At 38.6% G+C, this 23,766-nt stretch overlaps 1 protein-coding gene across 1 annotated transcript in view; it reads left to right on the top strand.

Moving 5' to 3' along the window:
* phtf (putative homeodomain transcription factor) overlaps positions 1–23,766 on the top strand; it is a 210,028-nt gene that overhangs the window by 48,856 nt on the left and 137,406 nt on the right. Inside the window, exon 7 of the mRNA XM_090385805.1 lies at positions 10,484–10,710. Coding sequence (XP_090241931.1) covers positions 10,484–10,710 — 227 coding nt within the window. The remainder of the gene's footprint in view (positions 1–10,483; positions 10,711–23,766) is intronic.

Raw genomic sequence — 23,766 nt, 5'->3', positions numbered from 1 at the left:
AGTACTGTGTACAGGTCTGGAGGCCTCATTTTAGGAAGGATGTAGAGTTGCTAGAACTAGTACAAAGAAGGGCAACAGGATTGGTGAGGGGAACAAAGAGGTGCTCTTACCAAGAAAGGCTTAAGTTCTGCAGATTGCAGCACCTGGAGAGTCCCCTCGACGTGGGCACCTGTACGTGGTGAGGGGACCTCCCAGTGACGCTGCTGGACTTCCAGACTAGCATCACTGGGATCCAACACCCACAGCCCAGGTTCCAGGCTTACATCAATGGAATTTGCCGTGCGCTGCAACCCGTGGAAATTCAGAAAGGGGGATCCTGATGGTTGAGGGGCCCAGCTTCAATACACCACTTTGGCCCCTGCTTCGACAAGACGGGTGGTCCTGGAAGGCCCGGCTAGAATCAGTCGGCTAGTAGGCTCGCCTGCGAGGGTCAACCGTGTAAATGCCACGCCCCTACCCTCATGGTCCGAGGGACAGGATTCAGGCTGGCGGCGGTGCGGGTATAGTGTCTGGGTAGCCCTGGCGTCCCACTCCCGAGCGCATTTATTGCTGCCGGGTAGTGGGCATCCCTTTGGGCTCCGTGGTGGGTGGGGAGCCCGGGTACTGAACCACTTCAAAACTTCATGAATCCTGATAAATATATTTCTTCAGGGGCCCCAACCCGGTCCCTATCTGAAAACAGAGACGGAGAGGCAGATAGCATTATTGCTACAAAGAGGCAGCGAACCGAACTACCATCAGGGCCCGTCCCAAGGTTCTTAATTATGCACTCCACGAATGAAACACAGATTGGTAAAATGTCCCCCTTTTTTTATACAAAAAAGGGTTGGATGGGTTAGCAGGTTCACCCAAGTCAGTTAAGAGGCTCCGTTCTGGGGACCTCTTGATTGAAACAAAAAATGATAGGCAGTCTGAACATCTACTCCGAGTAAATCAATCGGAGGAATACCCATAACAGTGACACCACACAGAACACTCAATTCATCGAGAGGTGTCATTTCGGAGTGGGACCTTCGAACCTTGGGACCTCCTCGTAACCGAGGAGGAAATCTGCTCCGAATTAAAACCACAGTGAGTTACTGCCGTCAAGAGAATTATTGCGCGAAGGGATGGAAAAATTGTTAAAACCAGGAGCGTTATCCTGACTTTTAACTCTCCTAAACCTCCTGACGAGATTAAAGCTGGATACATCAATTGTATCCAGCTTTAATCTCGTCAGGAGATCAAAATTGGGAGATCAAAATTGAGAGTAGGAGTGTGCTATAGGCCTAATGACTCTGATGAGTATAATAAGGAACTGTACAGGGAAATAGAGTGGGCCAGTAAATCAGAGAGTCTTATAATGGGAGATTTTAATTTCCCAGATATTGACTGGAATTTGGGGGCTGGTTACTCACACACTAGCAGGGCTTTTGTGGATTTATTGGATGATTGTTTTCTACATCAGCATGTTCGGGAGGCAACTAGAGGGAGTAATACTCTTGATTTGATTATCAGCAGTGATTCTTCATGCATTAAGAATCTGCAGATAAATGAACCACTAGGTGGCAGTGATCACAGTGTGCTGAAGTGGGATTTACTGAAAGAGGTAACTACCATTAGGGGTAAAGGGAAGGGTTATTGCTTCCGTAAAGGCGACTACGATGGACTGAGACAGTATTTAAATTCTATACAGTGGGACCAACTGATGATGTTACCAACAGCAAATTCAAAATGGGAAGCATTCAAAGAACTTATCTTGGAAGCTACTAGGCTTTACATACCAACTAAGAAATATTGTTCAAGGTTTAGGCCAAAATGGATGTCAGATGAACTAATGAGGCATATGGCAGAGAAGAAAAATGCATGGGATACTTACAAATTAACACATGACACAGAAGCCTATGATAGATACAAGTTGATATGCAACCAGGTTACAAAGGAGGTTAGGCAGGCGAAGGCAGATTACGAGAAATCCTTGGCAAGGGATGCAAAGAAAAACAGCAAAGAGTTCTTTACTTATGTAAACTCTAGAAGGAAGGGGATGAATCAGATTGGTCCACTTGATATTGATGGGTCAGCTGTTGATGATCCTGCTCAGGTAGCTAACAAACTAAATGAATATTTTGCATCGACATTCACACATGAGGAGTTATTCAGCAAGGGGAATGCCAGAGGTGTATTCAACTCTAGCAGTAAGCTACAGAATCTTGAAATAACTGGGAGTAAAGTGGAGGAGAAACTGTTGAAGATAAACACAAGAAAGGCACCCGGGGTGGATGGGATCTATCCAGTTATATTAAAGGAGGCAGCAAAGGAGGTAAGCAAACCCTTAGCCATAATTATGAGAGCTTCCTTGGACTCAGGGGAGGTACCCATAGACTGGAAATGTGCAAATGTGACCCCAATTCACAAAGGAGGATCAAAGGCTGACACAAGTAATTATAGACCTGTGAGCTTAACTTCTGTTCCAGGAAAATTAATGGAGGCACTGGTTAAAGAAGCACTGCAGGATCATTTAGACAAGACTTCAGTTATAGCTCAGACACAGCATGGTTTTGTTAAGGGGAAGTCTTGCCTGACCAACTTGATTGGATACTATGATGCAGTCACAAAAGAACTGGATGCAGGGAATAACTTTGATATTATATACTTGGATCTTAGAAAGGCCTTTGATACTGTTGCACATGGAAGACTGCTACACAAATTGGAGCAGTGTGACATTGGAGGCAAATTGCTGCTATGGATAAAGGGGTGGTTGAGGGGGAGAAGACAGAGAGTGGTAATCAATGGACACTGCTCATCGTGGACTAATGTTATTAGTGGAGTCCCTCAGGGCTCAGTGTTGGGTCCATTATTGTTTTCTGTATTTATAAATGATATTGATGATGGTATATCAAGCTTAATGTCCAAGTTTGCAGATGATACAAAGGTTGGCAGGGTTGTCAAGGACACTACTGACACTATGCTGCTGCAACAGGATCTGGAAAGGTTGAGCAGATGGGCTGAGAGGTGGCAAATGAAGTTTAACATTGACAAATGTAAAGTACTACACATGGGAAACAGCAACCCCAGAGCAACGTATCAACTCTGTGGTACTACACTGACAGTGGTAGAGAATGAAAGGGATTTGGGGGTGATTGTGCAGGCAGATGTGAAGTTCTCTGACCAGTGCAGACGGGCTGCAAGAGTAGCTCATGGAGTATTGTCAATGATATACAGGAATTTTTCCAGCAGGGATAAGGAGGTGATTATTCCATTGTATAAGGCAATGGTCAGGCCACACCTAGAGTACTGTATACAGGTCTGGAGGCCTCATTTCAAGAAGGATGTAGAGCTGCTGGAACGAGTACAGAGAAGGGCAACAAGATTAGTGAATGGAACAAAGGGGTGCTCTTACGAAGAAAGGCTTAAGTTTTGCAAATTACAGTGTCTGGAGACTAGGCACCAGCGAGGTGATCTGATAGAGGTGTATAAAGCCTTGAATGGTTTAAGCATGCTCATGGGATTCTTCCTCTAGCTCAGAAAAATCACCTGAGAGGGCATAAATTCAAATTGAGGAAAGGCAGATGTAGGATAGATGTGCGGAAATTTGCCTTTAGCCAGCGGGTGGTTGGTTGGTGGAACAGACTGCCATCCCTTGTGGTGGAGGTTGATAGCCTAAATAAGTTTAAGGCTCAGCTGGACAGGTATTTTGAACGAACAGAGGGGTGAAGTGGAAGTGGGTTTTTTTTGGCTGATGCTGCATAAGCTTGCTTTCTTGCATCAAATGCCTCTACTAATGCTAATGCTAATGCTAATTGTTCAGTGCGTCCATACGTTCCGAACCCTTTACGATGTTTTAAATGCCAGAAGTATGGACATTCTCAAATGGCCTGCCGTGGAGTCCTTGCATGTGCTCGATGCGGTGAAAAGGACCACGAAACAACAGCATGTTTCAGCCGCAAAACCCACCTGTATTAACTGTGAAGGCGAACACCCGGCCTACTCACGAGCATGCCAGAGGTGGAAAGAAGAAAAAGAAATTCAACGGCTGAAGGCAGAGCTAAATATATCATACCAGGAGGCAAGGAAATCAGTCAAACCCCTGAATATCAACAAACCTACCTACGCCCAGAAGGTAGCAGGGAGATGTTCTGTCGGAACTCAGATGGACATGACCATTCCTCCAAAGGAGTCTTTCACTCCCATCGCGCGTTATCTCTTAAGTTCTCAAAAACCTGCACAGAAAAACCAATCAGTTGCCACTCCTATATCAGTACCTCCTAATGCTCCACAAGTAACAAAGGTAATTATGAAAGAAAAGAATAAGAAAGGGGAAGTCTCCCCTACTACTCAAGAAAACATGGATGTCGAGCAGAAGGAGGTACCCGAAGATTCAGTCTTGGAACTCTTTACGGAGGAAGAAATGGACACGGGACAGCGTCCATTCTTTCCCAAAAAAGATAAACCCAGGACTGATAAAAGTAAGCCCTCAGCACCTCGGAAGCCGCCTGATGTACCCACCAAGCCAAAATAATGGCTAAATTCCTACAATGGAATTGTCGTGGATTCCGGCAAAATATTGATGACATCAAGGCCCTCCTGCAAAAGCATGAGCCAGTTTGCTTTTGCTTGCAGGAGACATATCTAAAAGCAAATGATGATCCCACCATTCACAACATCACAATTTTTCGAAAGGATAGAATTGCGGATGGCTCTGTACATGGGGGAGTGGCTATCCTTGTGGGTAACCAGACCCCAGTGCAGCCCTTGCTAATTACAACTAGCATAGAAGCTGTTGCAATTCGCCTTACGGTGGGATTTTTATTAACCGTCTGCTCTATCTATTTGCCACCTGGGACTGACATCTCGCAGGAAGACCTTGATGATCTTCTAACGCAGTTGCCTCCCCCTTTCTTACTTCTTGGGGATTTTAATGGACATAACACCCTGTGGGGTAGTGCTAACATCAATGGAAAGGGACGAGTCATAGAGCATATGCTAAATGACGATGACCTTTCCCTTCTAAATACTGGAACAAAGGCGCCTCCGTAGCCAGGTGGGAAGGAGCAGCAGTGCGTAGCACACGCTTCTTGATTAGACCGGGGTTCGAGCCCGTCACCACCAAATACGGAGGATGCGGAAAGGTCAAGGGAATGACCACCGCATATTCCTGGAGCAATATGGCCTCAGTTGCTAATGCTCCTAAAAACCAAATAACAAACAACAAACAACAACTGGAACAAATACCTGTTTCCACATGCCTACCCGTACTTTTTCTGCCATTGATCTCTCTATCTGCTCCCCTTCTTTACTCCCTTCACTCACTTGAGAAGTGGAGGAGAATCCATACGGAAGTGATCACTTCCCTGTGATAACCTTGTTACACAGTGGGAGACCGTGTCTTCCTTTTAGGTTACCACAGTGGAAGTTTGATCACGGTGGCTGGAATGCCTTCCAACATCAGGCAAATTTCGACCTCAGTACAGTCAGTCGGGAGCCGATCAATGACGCAGTAAAGTACATCACAGAAATCATTGTCCAAGCAGCTGCTAATGCTGTCCCAAAAACATCTGCCCGGTTTCCACTATTTACCAAACCTTGGTGGAATTCACAATGCACAACAGCAAAAAAGGCTCAAAACAAAGCGTGGGGGATATTTTGCCGATATCCTACCACGAACAACCTTATAGCCTTCAAATGTGCAAGAGCCAAAGCACACTACATCCATCGAGAGTCAAAAGGAATCGTGGATCCACTATTCCTTTTGACGGTTTTTACATCATCTATTAACCAGTCTACCAACTCTAAGGTAGTCTGGGATAAAATCCGGAAAATGAAGGGGAAATATACATCCCACCCTTCTTCAATCCTAGATTATAATGGATGCGCTATTGCAGATCCAACTGCAATAGCCAATGCTCTTGGGGAAACATTCCTTAACATCTCCGCAACATCTTCGTATTCCCCAGAGTTCCTGGTTCTGAAACAGAAAATTGAAAAACAGGCACTTAATTTTAAGTCCCAGGTCCTCTATCCCTACAAGGGGGCATTCACTGTAGAGGAACTGAAAAGAGCCCTCACTCTTTCCAAAGCAAGTGTTGTTGGACCAGATGGCATCCATTATGAAATGATTACACATCTTTCACTAATATCTATGGATCGTCTGCTCCTTCTGTATAACAGAATCTTTACTGAAGGGCAGTTTCCGGACTCCTGGCGAAAGGCAATCGTTCTTGCCTTTTCTAAGCCAGGAAAGGATGCAAAAGTCACCACCAATTATCGTCCTATTGCTCTGACTAGCTGTCTGTGCAAAATCCTGGAGAGAATGGTTAATTCTCGTTTAATATGGTATCTACAATCAAATGACCTCTCCAACATCCAGTGCGGCTTCCGAAGGAACCGGTCCACTTTGGACCATCTTATTAGATTGGAAGCATCCATCCGGGATGCTTTCCTAAAACGCGAATACTTGGTGTCGGTGTTCTTTGACATGGAGAAAGCGTATGACACAACTTGGAAATTTGTCATCTTAAAAGATCTGCATAGCCTTGGTCTTAGGGAGCAACTCCCAATTTTTGTTAAAAACTTTTTAGCCAATCGATCTTTCCAAGTTCGCGTGGGATCCTCGCTCTCTCCTTCCTTCAGCCAAGAGGAGGGAGTACCACAAGGATCAGTATTAAGTGTCACGCTTTTCACCATCAAAATAAATTCAATCACAGAACAACTTCCTCCAACTGTAAACAGTGCCCTCTATGTTGATGACTTTAGCATTTTTTGTCAGTTGTGCAACATGAGGGTTATTGAAAGACAACTGCAGAAAGCCATTGATAATCTGAATTCCTGGGCACTTGCTAATGGCTTCAGGTTCTCGCCGGAGAAGACCGTTTGCGTACACTTTTGTCGTAAGCGTAATCTTCATCCTGAACCCGAATTAAGGCTCGGACAAAATGCTATTCCAGTAGCAGCGAACATAAAATTCTTGGGACTCATATTTGAAAAAAACTCACCTTTTTGGATCATATTCGTCAACTCCGCACAAAGTGCACACGTGGACTTAATATTCTCCGCTCGCTCTCCTCTACATCTTGGGGAGCAGACCGATGCACCCTTCTTCGGCTTTACCGTGCACTTGTGCGATCCAAACTAGATTATGGGTCCCAGGTATATTCCTCAGCCAGAGACAGTGTCCTGTGATGGCTGGACCCCGTCCATCATCAGGCCCTACGTATTGCTACTGGAGCATATCACACATCTCCTGTCCAGAGCTTATACGTCGAAGCAAACGAACCACCGCTATCGCTTCGACGTAAGCAGTTGTCTTTAAAGTACGCTTTAAAACTGAAATCCCTGCCAGACCATCCTACGTGGCCATTCATTTTTGAGCCACGATGGGAAAATTTATACAATACCCGTAAGACTGCCAATTGTCCTTTTGGTATTCTTCTCCAAGAGCTACTCAAAGAATTTATATGCCAATGATGCACTAATGTTAATACATCTGTTGATTACTGATGTTACATTGAATGTATCATCATTATGTATTAATAAATTAAACTAGACATCCTGGTGATATATTAATGATAAATAATGTTTATAATTGTGAATTTCTTGTTCTTCATACCTTCTATTGTAACTGGCAGCAGAAATCAATTCATCAGCAGCAAAGTGTTTTCCACGAAGAAAGGACTTCGGGACAGAAAAGAAGAAGAAATCTGAGGGTGCAAGGGTGGGGGAATAAGCAAGATGTGGCAACGTTTTGAAACCCACATTCATTGGCACACCTCACTGCAGCACGTGAGGAATGTGCAGTGGCATTATCGTGGAGCAAGTGCACACCTTTTGATCACGTTCCCCATTTTTTTTTTTATAGTATATATTTATGAGGGGATCGGAATAATAATTTGCCATCACAGTACAGCCCTTTTGAAAGTAATCTGTTAGTATTACGCCATGCTGATCCAAAAAAACTGACATCACCTTGCCAGCATTTGGTTGCACCTTTGTGTTTTTTTTGGGGGGTAGGATGATTCTGCATGCATTCATTGTTTTGATATTTGTTTAGTTTTGGAACGATAGTGATGGATCCAAGTTTCATCCATGGTGACTAGCCTTAGAAAAACTCCTCTTGCTTTTTCTCGTACATCAACAACATTTCATGTGCAGATTCCGCCCCTTCTCCTTCTCATAAGGGGTCAGAAGTCTGGGAATCCATCTAGCAGATACTTTACTCATATGCAGTAGTTGATGGATAATGATCTCCACAGACCCTGCACTAATTTGGAGCTTTGCAGCTAGTTCTTTGATGCTAATACTGCAATCTTCCAGGATTATTGCCTCAATTTTTACAACACGCTCTTCTGTTACAGCAGTGTCCTGGGATTTCTTCATCATGCACTGAGGTTCTTCCACATTTGAATTGTTATCGGGGTGGGCAACCTTTATAAATGGCAGACTGAATAAAATGTCTGTGAGGTATGCATGGGCCAAATTTTTTTTCAGATTTCCACAAATTTTAGGATTATTAAAATGGTGTATAAAAAAAAAATTGTCATAAACAGTTTTATGTTATTTATTGTGAATTTATACATACATGTACATATAATTAATTTAATAATAAGAAAAACAAAATACAAATACCAAAAATTGCAATATTTTATTTTTATAATATTTAATGAGAAATCTGATAGCGTTTATTTTTATTAGTGAATCAATATCTGGATTGATATTTGTTAGAGCAATGTGCAGAGTATTTTCTAAATTTATATCAGAAATTCCATTAATTCAAAAATATATATAATAAACAGCGTGGTGTTTATTATATATATTTTGAAAATGACCGCAGGCCGGATCATGCACATTCGTGGGCTGGAGGTTGCCCACCACTGATTTATATCAATGTGCAACAACACTGTAACTCAGGCACCCTTCTCCATAAACAACCATTTCTCTGTGGATTGTTTTGGGTGTTTTCCCTTGCTGATCTGTATTCCACTTTATCCATTGGTGCTGCAAAGAAAAAAATTGTCAAATCAAAACCAAAATTTGTGTGGTTGCCATAGAGAGAGATTTCAAGGTATCAAACAAACAAAAATAATCATCTTTCCAACACAACTACTAGGTGAATACAAATCTTTTTTTTACCTCCCCCCCCTTATTAGTACAATAGTAATGCAGTTCTTGCTTTTGTAGAATCCCATAGCTATTGCTGTTGTAAGCAAAGATCACTTTAATAAACAAATGCAATGAAATGCAAAAATTTTTCCCAAATTGAATTGAATCGAATTATAATTAAGTCAGAAAGTCAACAATGCATGTGCTACAGTAAAAGGAACAGTGGCTGTACAGTATTGTTGTTTTACCAATTCACAATCATCAGAAGTGATTGAAGATGTCAATTCAAATCATGCAAAGATTTCTCTCCAGACAGTATTGTCTCTAGTGCCATTAAAATATTACTCTAAAATTATTCTAAAAGTACAGTATTTAAATTTTTTACTGCTGCCCTATATAATAGTTGAATAATCAACAGTTACATAAAATGCTGTTTAAATTCTCTTTCATTGTAGATCGTCATAAAGTACAGTTCCCCTTGTAATTTAAAATCCCGAGGAATGGTAGTTTTGAAAGTCTGATTTTCATAAGTTTTGGACTTGTATAGGCCAGATCAGCAAACTAATGCTTGGCTGTGTGTTTTGTAATATGTAAACAGCTCAGAAAAAAAAAAACACACTTAAAAATATAAACTTTCTACTGCTTTGATACAGTAATACGTAAGAATAATTAGATTGAATAAATTTATTACATCACATTCCATAAATTGTGATATTACATCACATTCCATTACATCACATTCCACATGGTTTGTCCAGTAAAAAATACAGCTTCTGTTTATACTTTGGGATAGCTGTACAAAAATAAGAGCATTCACAACTTCATTGTTATAGCAGTTGCACAGCAGTTCTGTTCTTTCATCATAGTCAACTTATGCTACCCTGTTGTAATTCTTGAATTTGTATTTGGTGAAACCATTCGTGTTATTACGTATTTACCCACTGAAAATATATAAATATGTAATATCTGAAACATAGCATTTTAAAAATGCATTTTTAAAAAAATATATATACAAAAGATTTCCTGTTTATTTATGCTCTGTTCATAACTGTATCATTAAATATCAAGTAGAGAGCATCTTATTGATAGTTTAACACTAGCAATCAAAAAATATCCTACAGACAAATATGCAGAAAATATTTTACTTTTCTCAGGTGGAATGCATAAAATATGTTTTTGCTATTATATATTTTATATTTACTTAATATTATTGTGATAATATTCAATATTGCCACCCTTAACGCTTGCTCATAATTTACATTTAGTTGAAAGTATGGACAAAGACAACTCAGAGTTTGCACTTCAAACTCAGACTTTTTCATCATTCGAGTTGCCTTTCATTTTCAAAATATGACTTTAAAATAAAAAGTGTTTTTCATTTTTTTTTTTTTTTTTTCTTTTTGTGCAGGAAAAGAGTAAAACGTAAACCAAGAGCAAAAAACACATGTGCTGAATATGAGTCAAAGTCATCTCCTGAGACAGCATCAGAGGATAGATTAGATCATATCCATCATCTTTATCAACCAAGTCCAGGACAAGAATTTAAGTGTGGTTCAATAGAAAGAGAGAGCAGAGGGGCCTGTGATCTCCATGCCACCGTGTCTTCCATAACTCCAGATTCGTGCATCACAAAAAGTAATTTTTTATGAAGAATGTTTAGTATAGAGTGATCATTGTAATAAGTTGCACAACCATTTAGAGTTCATTATTTCTTATTTTCAGCTCAATACTAAATATTTATAAATCTTGATATGTGTGGTAAACCTGTGCACATTCAAGATACACACAGACATAAGGTGTTGTGCATAACCTTGAAGAATCTGTCTGTGTGTGTATACAGGGTGTTTCAAAAATGATGGTCAATAATTTAAAGGTGAAAAGTACAAACTAAAATAAGCAAAAAAGTCCTAGTGAACATTGGACCACAAATTAACCATTTTCGAGATAATGCACATTTTCTCTTAAGATCCGCCACTCACTATGGGAGCACTGGTTTAGCAAAAAGCTGTGAATCCTTTGCTAAGGGTGGTTTTATTAAACATAGGATACTGCATTTTTAATATTTGGTTTCAAAAATCACCACAGGATTTTACAGATGTTACAGGATGTTCTTTCTAATACCCTTTCCTCAACATCAGGTGTTATGCTTATGGACCTACCTGCTCGTACTCCATTTGCGAAGTGCCAGTGTTCTAGGCAATGATGTACCCTGATGGATGTGTACCTGTTGGACTGCCTTTGGCAGGGAAATGCTTCTTTGTACAAATGCGCAGCCTCGAGTGCATTGCTGTTGGCTTTACCATACATGAATTGCATGTCTGCATTCTCTTTGTTGCTGTAACCTCTTTCCATGTTGACTATCCTTTATGCCTGCTACATCTCAGAGCATTGAGAGAGGGGAAACGGAGAGAATGAGCATAACCTAACCTAAATAAACAAGTCACCGGTGGATCCCAACTAGAAATGTGCAATATCTCGAAAATGGTTCACTTAAGGACTCATGTTTACTAGGATGCGGAAAGGTCAGGGAATGACCACTGCATATCCCCGGAGCAATATGGCCTTGGTTGATAATGCTCCTAAAAACCAAATAAGCAAACAAACAAACGTGTTTACTAGGCTTTTTTTGCATATTGTAGTCTGTACAGTTCACCCTTGAATTATTGAGCATCACTTTTGAAACACCCTGTATATATCTTAAATGAGGACATTCAAGAAATATATTCTGTCTTTTTTATTGATTTTCTCCTTCTCACTATCATAATATAGTTGATGACAGAGTGTCTTTATCTTTGTGCAAAAATTTAGTTCTCTCCATCCATTTCTTTTTGCGAAAAGAAAGTGAAACACATTAAATTTGGAAATTTTTTTAATTGTGTAAATTTTGTTTGTTTCTTTTTTTTTTTTTTTTTTTTTTTTGTTAATGAATTTTCCATCAGGTGTGCTATAGTAATATATAAATGCAGGGTAATAGCATTGTTCTATATTATGTATATTCATTTCAGAGTATTTGTGTAGTATGAAGCTAATCAAGGGAGTCTTTCAGTACAATACCAAAAAAATACAACATAAAATTTTAGAAGATGCATATGTGTGCAATATTTCCCATGTGTTGTAAAATCAGAAAAAGGTAACATGGATGTCTTGTGTGCTGTATATAGATGTAATTTTTCAATTTCAAGGGGTGGGAAATGTGATATTTGCAAACAAATAAGCAAAATGACAATGTATGGTGCATAGAAAAAAATGCAAAAATAATGTTGCATTTCATAATGACAGTAATGCCATATCAAGGGTTTAGTGTCAAACAATGTTAACTACAAAATTGAATTTTCTTTTTACAATAACTTCAGTTTTACTTTATACAAATAACAATGCATGTCATGTCATAGAACTGTATCTCTCTAGTACTTTACAAGTTAGCTTGGGCTGTAAGTACATTTCCGGTAAATCAAGAAAATGTGAAATGTCTTTTTTTTTTTTTTTGGTTAATTACAGAAATATCAACCACAAAGTGATTTTGTAGTTAATGTTGTTTGACACTAAAAACCCTCAGTGTATGCTGAATGTTTATTTTATCTTTTTCCTAGAATATAATCTTCCTCTAAGTTGTGCTGATCATGCAGGCACGTTGTTCAGAAATATGTTTCCTGATAGCGAAATAGCAAAAGAATGATAATTGTGAAAGAATGAAAACAGCAGGCATCATTAGAAATTGCATGGATGTGGAAAGAAAGGTAGTGGTGGCTCTGAAAAATTTTGGCCATTTTAAATTCCTGCAGATGGCAGTAACCAAAGTGATTCCAAGCCATATCCCATCGTGGTGACTTTTCTGATAAAAAAAAAAAAAAAAAAAATGTCACATTGAAAGTAGATTTCTCTCAGTACTGGCATTGTAATGTGACTTTACAGGGTACTACATTGGACATTTTCTAAAAACCTGAAATCATGTGGAATTCCTTCAAAAAACTGTCTTGCATTTAGTGTTAATAATATGCCTATTATGGTATGCCTGAAAACTGGAGTAGCAAGGATATTCAAAGGAGATTGAGCACTTGGTGGTAATAGGCTGCCCCTGTCATCTTATTAACTTGCGTGCTGAAAAGGAAGTTACGTGCTTTCCTGTGAAAGTGGAAGAATACTTGGTGGAAATTTACTACTATCTAGAAAGCAGTGCTAAAAGAAAAGATAAATATAAATTTATCTTTCTTCAACTGATGCGTGCTACTGAAGTAAAACGTTTCTGAAGCATGTGTGTATATGTTGGCTATTTTTGGTCAAATGTATAGCTAGACTGGTAGAATAGTGGCTACCTTTGATGAGTATGTTTAAAGTGATTAAAAGTGGTGAGAAAAGCAATATGAGCACTTCTTGGAGTTACTGAATTGAAAAGTACAACAAGTGAGCATCTGCAACAGTATCTTTCTTGAAAAAATCAAAATCAATTTATGTCTAATAGAATATCCAAGCAGAAATCTACAGAAAGAGAGAGTTTACCAGTACAGTATGCTTTTAATGTAAAATGTCTATTTTTCCAGTGAAATTTGAATCTTATTTGTTACATAATAAGTTTCATTGATGACAATCTGAAATTCTAGAAAATAACATCATTTACCTTCAGGAAATTGCAATACAAGGTTGTTACATAATAACTTAGTAATTTGTAGCTTATTCTTTAAGGTTCGCTAACTATCTCAATCAGGTCACCCAAAGGTGTTTTAGTCTCCAGGCTCTACAGTACAGTTCAAAAATGTTCCTCATAGGGTCAACACTGAGCACTCCAACCAATCTTTTTGCCTTTCTTTGGACACTCTCTAGAAGTTCTAAGTTCTTTTTATAGGCAATGCCTCCAGACTCTGAATATAATGATCCAAATGAGTTATCACCATCATTTTATAAAGAACAATAATAACATCCTTCTCCCTGCTAGCAAAATATCCTATTGATCACTGATACTACACCTTGAGCCTCCCTGGCTGCTTGCTTACACCACAAGGAAAACTTCATATCTGCTTGTATCGTAACTTCTAAATTTTTCTTATCCTGAAACACCTTTAATTCCATGTCCCGTAGTCTCTATATCATCCCTGGATTTCTTTTCCCTTAAATACATTTAACAGAAATAAACTTCGGTTGCTATTTTTCAGACTATGTTTTCAGACAATGTCATTCTGAAGCAGGAAAATGGTTCAGTCCTGATTGTTTACTATCCTATCTACCTTTACATCATTAGCAAACTGACAGTTTTCCTGTTATACAGGAAACTCTCAAATCAGTATCATTTAGAAAAATCAGAAACAAGAGGGGGGCCCCAACACTGAACTTTGAGAGACCCTATTCACTATATTAATCTCTCCACATATTTTTTTACTCTATGTCATATATTAATCCCCTGAAGAATGCCCATTAATTTCCATTCTCTTAGCTGGCACTTTATCCACTTAAAGACTTCAGTAATCCTATCATGCTAATGGGGAACCTAATAAAAAGCTTTATTAAAATCTAGATATACAATATTGAAATTATTTCCAGCTTCTAACATGCGACAGTAATAGTGGCTGCTTGCCATCATTACTGTTGCTCACCTTGTAAACTTTACCATGAAGAAAACACCTTTAATACGATCTTTTTAAGACTATTTAAGAGAGCAATATGTAGGGAGTGGGGTTAGAAGGACTCATCTGCTTCTTCTCCTGTAAAGGTACTGTATGTAATTTCCTCATGTCAATTCCAGACTTTGGACCATTTTACTAGTACCTACCACTGATCGTGAGTCTCAAGCCATATCCACTAATAGATTAATAGTAGCCGCTGGCAGAGGTGAAAGTGATTCTTGCACTGATTCTATTGAAATGCAATTGAGCAACAGCCTGGAAAGCAAGGCAGTGGAGATTTCCAGGACTGCTGGGAGTCATAGTGGAACAAGTAAATACATGGGCTGCGTTAGAGTAACTAAGAGTAGAAACAAGTGCATATATACTTGCATGTACACCAATGCTAGGAGTATAGTTAATAAATTCAATGAGCTTGAAGTGCTAGTCAAGACATCAAAGGCAGATATTGTTGGGATATCAGAAATGTGGTGTCACACAGACATAAGCAGTGCAGAATTGGAATTTGGGGAGTACAATGTGTACAGAAAGGATAGATAGGACAGGAAAGGAGGAGGGGTTATGCTGTTAGTTAAAAAATACATAAAATCTAAGGAAGTGCATCCAGTTGATGTTTGTGGACAATGCAATATTGAGTCTGTTTGGTGGGACTTCAGCACTGGGAAAGGAAAAATGAGTAGGTATGTGTTATAGGCCTAATGAATCTGATGAGTATAATGAGCAGTTGTGCAGTGAAATAGAGTGGGCCAGTAAATCAGAGTGTCTTATAATGGGGGATTTTAATTTCCCAGAGATTGACTGGAATTTGTGGCTTGGTCACTCACACTAGCAAGGCTTTTGTGGATTTATTGGATGATTGTTTTCTACAGCAGCATATTCGGGAGGCAATTAGAGGGAGACACACTCTTGATCTGATTATCAGTAGTGATTCTTCATGCATTAAGAATCTGCAGATAAAGGAACCACTAGGTGGCAGTGATCACAGTGTGCTGAAGTGGGATTTACTCAAAGAGGTAACTACCATCAAGGGTAAAGGGAAGGGTTTTTGCTTTTGTAAAGGTGACTATGGTGGTCTGAGACAGTATTTAAATTCTATACGGTGGGACCAACGGCAAATTCAAAATGGGAAGCATTCAAAGAATTAATCTTCGAAGCTACTAGGCTTTTCATACCAACAAAGAAATATTGTTCAAGATTTAGGCCTAAATGGATGAACTAATTAGACATGTGACAGAGAAGAAAAATGCATGGGATACATATAAATTAACATGTGATGCAGAAGCCTATGATAGATATAAGCTGGTCTGTAACCAAGTTACAAAGGAGGTTAGGCAGGCGAAGGCAGATTACGAGAAATCTTTGGCAAAGAATGGAAAGAAAAACAGCAAAGAGTACTTTACTTATGTAAACTCTAGAAGGAAGGGGATGAATCAGATTGGTCCACTTGATATTGATGGTTCAACTGTTGATGATCTTGCTCAGATAGTTAACAAACTAAATGAATATTTTGCATCTACATTCATTCACACATATGAGGAGTTATTCCGGGGATGCGATTGCCAGAGGTGTATTCAACTGTGGCAGTAAGTGAGATAATCTTGTAATAACTGAGAGTAAAGTGGAGGAGAAATTGTTGAAGATAAACATAAGACGGGCACCTGGGGTGGGTGGAATCTATCCAGTTATATTAAAGGAGGCGGCAAAGGAACTAAGCAAACCCTTAGCCATAATTATGAGAGCTTCCGTGGACTAAGGGGAGGTACCCATGAACTGGAGACGTGCAAATGTGACCCCAATCCACAAAGGAGGATCAAATGGAGACACATGTCATTACAGACCTGTTAGTTTAACTTCTGTTCCAGGGAAATTAATGGAGGCACTGGTTAAAGAAGTATTGCAGGATCATCTAGACAAGACTTCAATTATAGCTCGAACTCAGCATGGGTTTGTTAAGGGGACGTCTTGTCTGACCAATTTGATTGGATACTATTATTTAGTCACAAAGGAACTGGATGCAAAGAATAACTTTGATATCATATATTTGCATCTTAGAAAGGCCTTTGATACTGTTGCAAATGGAAGACTGCTGCACAAATTGGAGCAGTGTGGCATTGAAGGCAAATTGCTGCTATGGATAAAGGGATGGTTGAGTGAGAGAAGACAGAGAGTGGTAATCAACGGACACTGCTCTTCATGGACTAATGTTATTAGTGGAGGCCCTCAGGGTTCAGTGTTGGATCCATTGTTGTTTTCTGTATTTATAAATGATATTGATGATGGTATATCAGGCTTTAATGTCCAAGTTTGCAGATGATACGAAGATTGGCAGGGTTGTTAATGACAGTATGCTGCTGCTGCAACAGGATCTGGAAAAGTTGAGCAGATGTGCTGAGAGGCGGCAAATGAAATTTAACATTGACAAATGTAAAGTACAGTGGATTCCGGTTATTTGAGCCACTGGTTAATCGAGGAAGCCGTTTATTTGGGGTAAATCTTAAAAAACTGAACCTAATCGAGAAAATAGCCAGGGTTAACTTTGCTTAATTGGGACAACATGCCGTTTAATCGGGGCAGGAGACCGCATCACTGGAGATTACCCTACGATTGTTTCCGACCATATCACTTGGTTTGGTTGGATTTCTGGAGGTCACAACTATAAAACAATTAGCAGTCACTTGTTTATTGAGCTTTTCTGTTAGTGCAATCTATCATAAACGGATAGTAAACTCGATCTTATTGAATTTGCAATAATACCGACAGCTGGAATTCTGTGGGTTATTATGGTGAAATGTGTTTACACTTCAATGAAATCTTCAATCATATAAAAAAAATTAATTTTCAGAATCTTCTCTTCATTCCTATTTTTAAAGCTTCGTAACTTGATACTCCGTTCTCACTTGCACGTATCGTGGTACTTGCAATTTGTGTGTGCCATGTTCTTTGTTATTGATTGCTTATCTTTTTACTGTTTTAAATTTTAACCCCCACCCACAAATGTCAGTGAACAGAAATGTCAACTAGTTAGTATGTACATATTACAGTACGTGTTAATTATTCCGATTATCATGTATATTCTTCCCATTTTCACGTATCATTTAATTTTTTAATTGGTAAGGTAATAAAGGGTAAATTTGTGCTTAATATATCTTTACTTTTATAGCCTGTGGGTGATATTCCTCCTATTTTTGCTAATTAGAATCGCTGTTTAATAGAATTAAAATTCAATTCACAAATGTGATCACAATGACCGGCGCTTACTACACATTGTATAGTGAACGGTACTTTACTATGGTGAGTCCATCATAATGTGATTTGATTGTACAGTGAGCCAATTGTAAAGCAGGAGGGGCCATTGTATTTTTAACTAATTACATGAAACTTCGGATAATTGGAGCAGCCGCTTAATCGGGCCAAATTGCACTAGTCCCGATGTGTGCCAAATAACCAGAATCGACTGTACTACATATGGAAAGCAGTAACCTCAAAGTAACGTATCAACACTGACAATGGTAGAGAATGAAAAGGACCTGGGGGTAATTGTGCAGGCTGATATGAAGTTTTCTGAGCAGTGCAGACAATCTGCAAGAGTAGCTCATGGTGTCTTGTCAATGATATACAGGAATTTTTCTAGCAGGGATAAGGAGGTGATTATCCCCTTGTATAAGGAAATGGTCAGGCCACACCTTGAATACTCTATACAGGTCTGGAGGCCTCATTTTAAGAAGGATGTAGAGCTGTTGGAACGAGTACAGAGAAGGGCAACAAGATTAGTGAATGGAACAAAGGGTTGCTCTTACGAAGAAAGGCTTAAGTTTTACAAATTACAGTGTCTGGAGACTAGGCACCTGCCTTGAATGGTTTGAGTATGCTCAATGCCGATGGAATTCTTCCTCTTGTTCAGAATAATAGTCTGAGAGGGCATAAATTCAAATTGAGTAAAGACTGTTGTAGGATAGATGTGCGGAAGTTTGCCTTTAGCCAGCCGGTCGTTGATTGCTGGAACAAACTTCCATCTGTTGTTGTAGAAGTTAATAGCCTAAATAGTTTCAAGGCAGAACTTGACAAACATTTGGAGCGAGTGGATGGGTGAAATAAGGTTTTTTTTTTTTTTTTTTTTTGGCTGATGCTATATAAGCTCGCTTTCTTGCATCGTGTGCCTTTTCTAATGCTAATGCTAATATTATCCATCAACTGCACGAAGTCCTAAACTTGCTCCTGTCTTTTATGTTTTGATTGTCTTTCTTGACCTTCAGTTAGAAATTTGTCAGAAATATTTTATATCTTGATGAATAAACTATCAGCTCTTGAAACTCTTCTCCATTCCTCCAATTTCAATGTCTGTTGCTTTACCAAAACTTAGTGAGAATAATTCAGATATTATTTTTCCCAGTAATGCAAGTTTCAGATGTTTGAATAATTGAGTAGCTCAAAAAGAGGGTATAGTGTTAATAAAAGGGTGCATTGTTCTGTTAAATTCCTATGCTCAGAATCTCCATTCTTTGAAGCTCTACTAATGGAGTTATTTTTGAAAAGTTTGTTACTGATTCTATATGTAAATAAAGACGAAATGGAACACAATATTCACTCAAAATGGATTCTACTCTGTGGGAACAAGTATATAGGAATCATATTTTATATGCTGTGAACATGCCAAATTTGAAATAAATTTTGAAAAAATTCTAGAATGTAAGTAAAGAATAGCAACTTATAAATATACATACATTTTTAAATTTTTTTCAGACATGTCAATATGCATAATAAGCAAAAATATGCATGCATACCCATTTAAAATTATGTACACTTTAAGTCTTTTCAGTTTAAAAATGGATTTAGGAGTGTATTTTATGTCTGACTGAAGCTTTTTGTTTTTAAATTTTCAATATTTAAAAAAAAAAGCGATAAAAAGGATTAAAATGCAGTAAGCATTTTTTAAATATTTAATTTTTATTAAAAAAATAAAATGTTACACAAAATAAGTATTACAATCCATTAAGAAATTATTATGAAATATTGGTATTTTCCAAGCAGAATTCAAAAACATCTAAAAGTTGTTTCCAGAAATAAAAAAAAAAGTACCTGTCAGATGCCACACTACTGTTTCTGCATTTCTGCAATAAGTTTTTGCCACCACTTCTAGATTAATTTAGTTCAGGTTATTAACTTTCCTACCAGAGTCGAGAAATATTATTAATTTCCCCTTCTATAGTTGGGAAACTCCTTTTGTTGGTCACCTTCCCATATCTTTGGCCTTACCTATCTTAAAAATTCAGAGTTCCTTTATACTTCAGGTCAAGAATAATATATCTTCCCGTTGTAAGAAAGTTTCCTTTTTTTCCAGAATTCTTCAATTTTCCCTTGACATATGCTTGCTTCTTCCTCTCTTGACCTTGCACTTGCTCTACTTTCAAAAATGGTTGGCCTGCATTGTATCATCTTCTGCCTCCAAGATGACCTGCATTACAGTCTGGAGGCCTCACTTTAGGGAGGATGTAGACCTACTGAAATGGGTGCAGAGAAGGGCAACCAGATTGGTGAAGGGAACGAAAGGTGCTCTTATTAAGAAAGGCTTCAAATTGAAGCATTTGGAGATTAGGCACCTGTGGGGACATCTGATTGAGGTATTTAAGACATTGGATGGATTAAGGTAAACTAAACTATGTTGATGGCATTCTTCCTCTTGCTGAGACAACACACACATGAGGGAGCATAAATTCAAGTTGAGACAGGATGGTTTGCAGGATATATGTGCAGAAGAATGCCTTCAGCCAGTGGGTGGTTGATTATTTGAACAAACTTCCACACATTGTTGTGGAAGTGGGCGGTTTGAATAAATTCAAGGAAGAACTAGATAGATTCTTGGAGCATATGGATTGATGAAAAGTGTGTATTTTTTTTTTAGCTGATGCTGTATAAGCTTGCTTTCGTGCATCATTTGCCACTACCCACTTCTACTATAGCAAAATTGAACTGCTAGTGGTATGAGGAATTGAGTGCTACCTTTTCCCTTATAAACAGAAATGCCTTAAGGCAAAACACCATAATTGCCTTCTGTGCAACTTTTGTCTCTCTTAAAAAATGAAATTTCCAAATTTCTGTAGTTCTGCATGTAAAAAGATTGTCTTCTCAGACTGATTGTTTCCCTCCACCTGATCTCTCTCTGCAGAGTTTTAACATGCAGGCAGGCAGGCTTTGACAACCCTTCTCTTCCTAATTTGTCTATTTTCCCCTCTAATCTTTTCTGTGGGAGTCTTATCTTAATTCTCCGTTAATGCTTTGGATCTCAAAATGACCATTTAATAGCCTGCCATTGCCAAGACACCTGATAATATTCCCAACTTTGTTATAACTTTCTAGTGCTTACATTTTAGAATTATTGGTCTCTCTCTATTTAATAGGTGTGTAACTGAAAAATGCCCCCCCCCCCATCATTGCTTGATTACTCTGTTTTCCCAATTCTAAACTCCCCAATTCTAGACTATGAAAATACTGGCAGCCTATAGCAATATCTTCTTGTCTATTGAAATTGTTTCAAAGATCACTTTCTAACCTCTTTTGTGTTTCCCTTTCTCTCACATTCATTATGAGCAAAAGGGTTCCTCTACCTTCATAGTCATCTAGAGACACTTTCTTGCATCTGATGACAAAAATTGCAAGGGTTAACTTGATCTAATTTACCTTGACTTATATCCTGTATTTAATGCCTGCCATTCACCCATTAGTGCTTTTCTGTATGTTAAAAATTTTTTATTTAATACAAGGCAATTTGCTGCTTTTCATACAGGATTTCCTCCTCCATAGAACCTTTCTTTTACAGTAAAATGATTCTTAATAAAGTATCTGCCAGAATTCCCTAGCTATACTCTCTCTCTCTCTCTCTCTCTCTCTCTCTCTCTCTCTCTCTCTCTCTCTCTCTCTCTCTCTCTCTCTCTCTCTCTCTCTTAAGTGCCCTCCCTCATTTATGCCAATGATATTAAAATTTGAGCTATTTCCACCTCACCTGAGCAGGCACAGCAAAATACTTTACATATTAATAATGATGTTGCTGCGCTTACTAATTATTTTAACCTTTTTTGGCCTTTGTACTACTTGTGATAAGTGTGCTCATATTTCTTTCTCCAAGAAATCCTCTCCTTTTGGTTTTATCCCTTTCAGTACTACTCTCAGCCTCTTAAATTGGCCCCAGTGTGTAAATATCTAAGGGTACTCTCTTATACTAAACTTATCTTTCATTCTCACATAAACCTCTTAGAAATGTGATATGGTTACTAAGACAGCAGCTCTTTTTCCAACCTACTCATTGTCCTGTGCTATATAAAACCTTTTCTTTTAATTCTTTGTTATATGCTGTGGAAACCTGTTCAGCTACTGCCCCCTCTCTCCCCCCTCCCCTCACTCAGTGGAATATCACCTTTTAATGTGGACAAACCTAGAAATTGGCCATGAATATACCATCTCTTGCATCACAGTGAAGGAAAGTTAAGTCATTATGTGCTGTATTTCTTCTCAAATGCTTGGCAGGAACATTCTATTTGGTATAAGGTTGTCTAGTATAGCCCCCCAGGAGTACTGGGCAGAAGCCTTCATTAATTACTCTCTCTAATTGAATCAGTTCTTTTCTATTCATCAGTCAGGGAAGGGGGTTATGCTCTTAATTAAGAAGCACATGAAATCTAAGCAGTGCATTCAGTTGACATGAGTCGACAGTGCAATGTTGATCAGTTTGGTGTGACATAGCACTGCTAAAGCAAAAATGAGAGTAAGAGTGTGTTATAGGCCTAATACAACAAACAGCTGAACAGAGAAATAGTGGGCCAGTAAATCAGAATGTCTTATAATGGGAGATTTTAACTTTCCAGATATTGACTGGAACTTGTGCATTGGTCATTCACTGACTACCAAGACTTTTGTGGATTTATTGGGTGATCACTTTGTACAGCAGCATGTTAGAGAGGCAACAAGAGGGAATAATACCCTTGATCTGATTATCAGTGATGCAGTAAGAATCTGCAGATAAAAGAACCAGTAGGTGGCAGTGATCGCAGTGTATTTATTTGGGATTTACTTAAATATGTAACTACCATCAGAGATAAAGGGATGGGTTTATGCTTTTCTAAAGGTGTTTACAGTGGTCTCAGACAGTTTTTAAATTCTATACATTGGGACCAGCATTTGGGATCCCATTTATAATTTGCTGACGATGTTACCATCAGCAAATTCTAAATGGGAAACATAAATGAATTAATCATAGCAACTATTAGGCTTTTCATACCAAGTAAGAAATACGCTTCAAGGTATAGGCCTAAATGGATATCAGATGAGCCGATGAAACTCATGGCAGAGAAGAAAAGTGCATGGAATGCATATAAATTATCAGGCAACATAGACGCCTCTGCTGGTAGATATAAACTAGTCTGTAATCAAGTCACAAAGGAGGTCAGACAATCGAAGGCACATTACAAGAAATCTTTGGTGAAGGACGCAAAGAAAAACAGCAAAGACTTCTTCACTTATGTAAACACTATAAGGAAGGGGATGAATCAAATTAGTCCACTCGATATTGATTATTTGACAGTTGATGATCCTGCTCAGGTTGCTGAGAAACTGAATGAGCATTTTGCATCTACATCTATATATGAGGAATTCTTTAGGGAAGTGGATACCAGACGTTTATCAAGCCCTAACAGGGATCTAAATGATTTCGTAATAACTGACAGGAAGATAGAAGAGAAATTGTTAAAGTTTAAACATAAGAAAGGTGCCTGGGTTGGATGGGATCTATTCAGTTATATTAAGGGAGGCAGTGTGAAGGAAGTAAGCAAATCCTTAGCTATAATTATGAGAGCATCCTTGGATTCAGAGCTGGTCCCAACAACTGGAGATGTGTAGATGTATCCCCAATTCACAAAGGATCAAAGGGTGACACAAGTAATTGCAGACCTATTAGTTTAACTTCTGTTCCAGGGAAAATAATCTCTTCATCCTCTTCAAAATGAAGAGAAGATTCTGAAAATTTATTTCCTTTTTTTATATGATTGAAGATTTCAGTGAAGGGGAACTCATTTCATCGTAATAAGATCGA

The sequence above is a fragment of the Mastigoproctus giganteus genome, chromosome 12 (genome assembly GCF_048544385.1).
Source record: "Mastigoproctus giganteus isolate SK-2022 chromosome 12, ASM4854438v1, whole genome shotgun sequence".
NCBI lineage: Eukaryota > Metazoa > Arthropoda > Arachnida > Uropygi > Thelyphonidae > Mastigoproctus > Mastigoproctus giganteus.
Note: the sequence above shows the minus strand (reverse complement) of the source record. Positions and strands in the feature narration are given on the sequence as shown.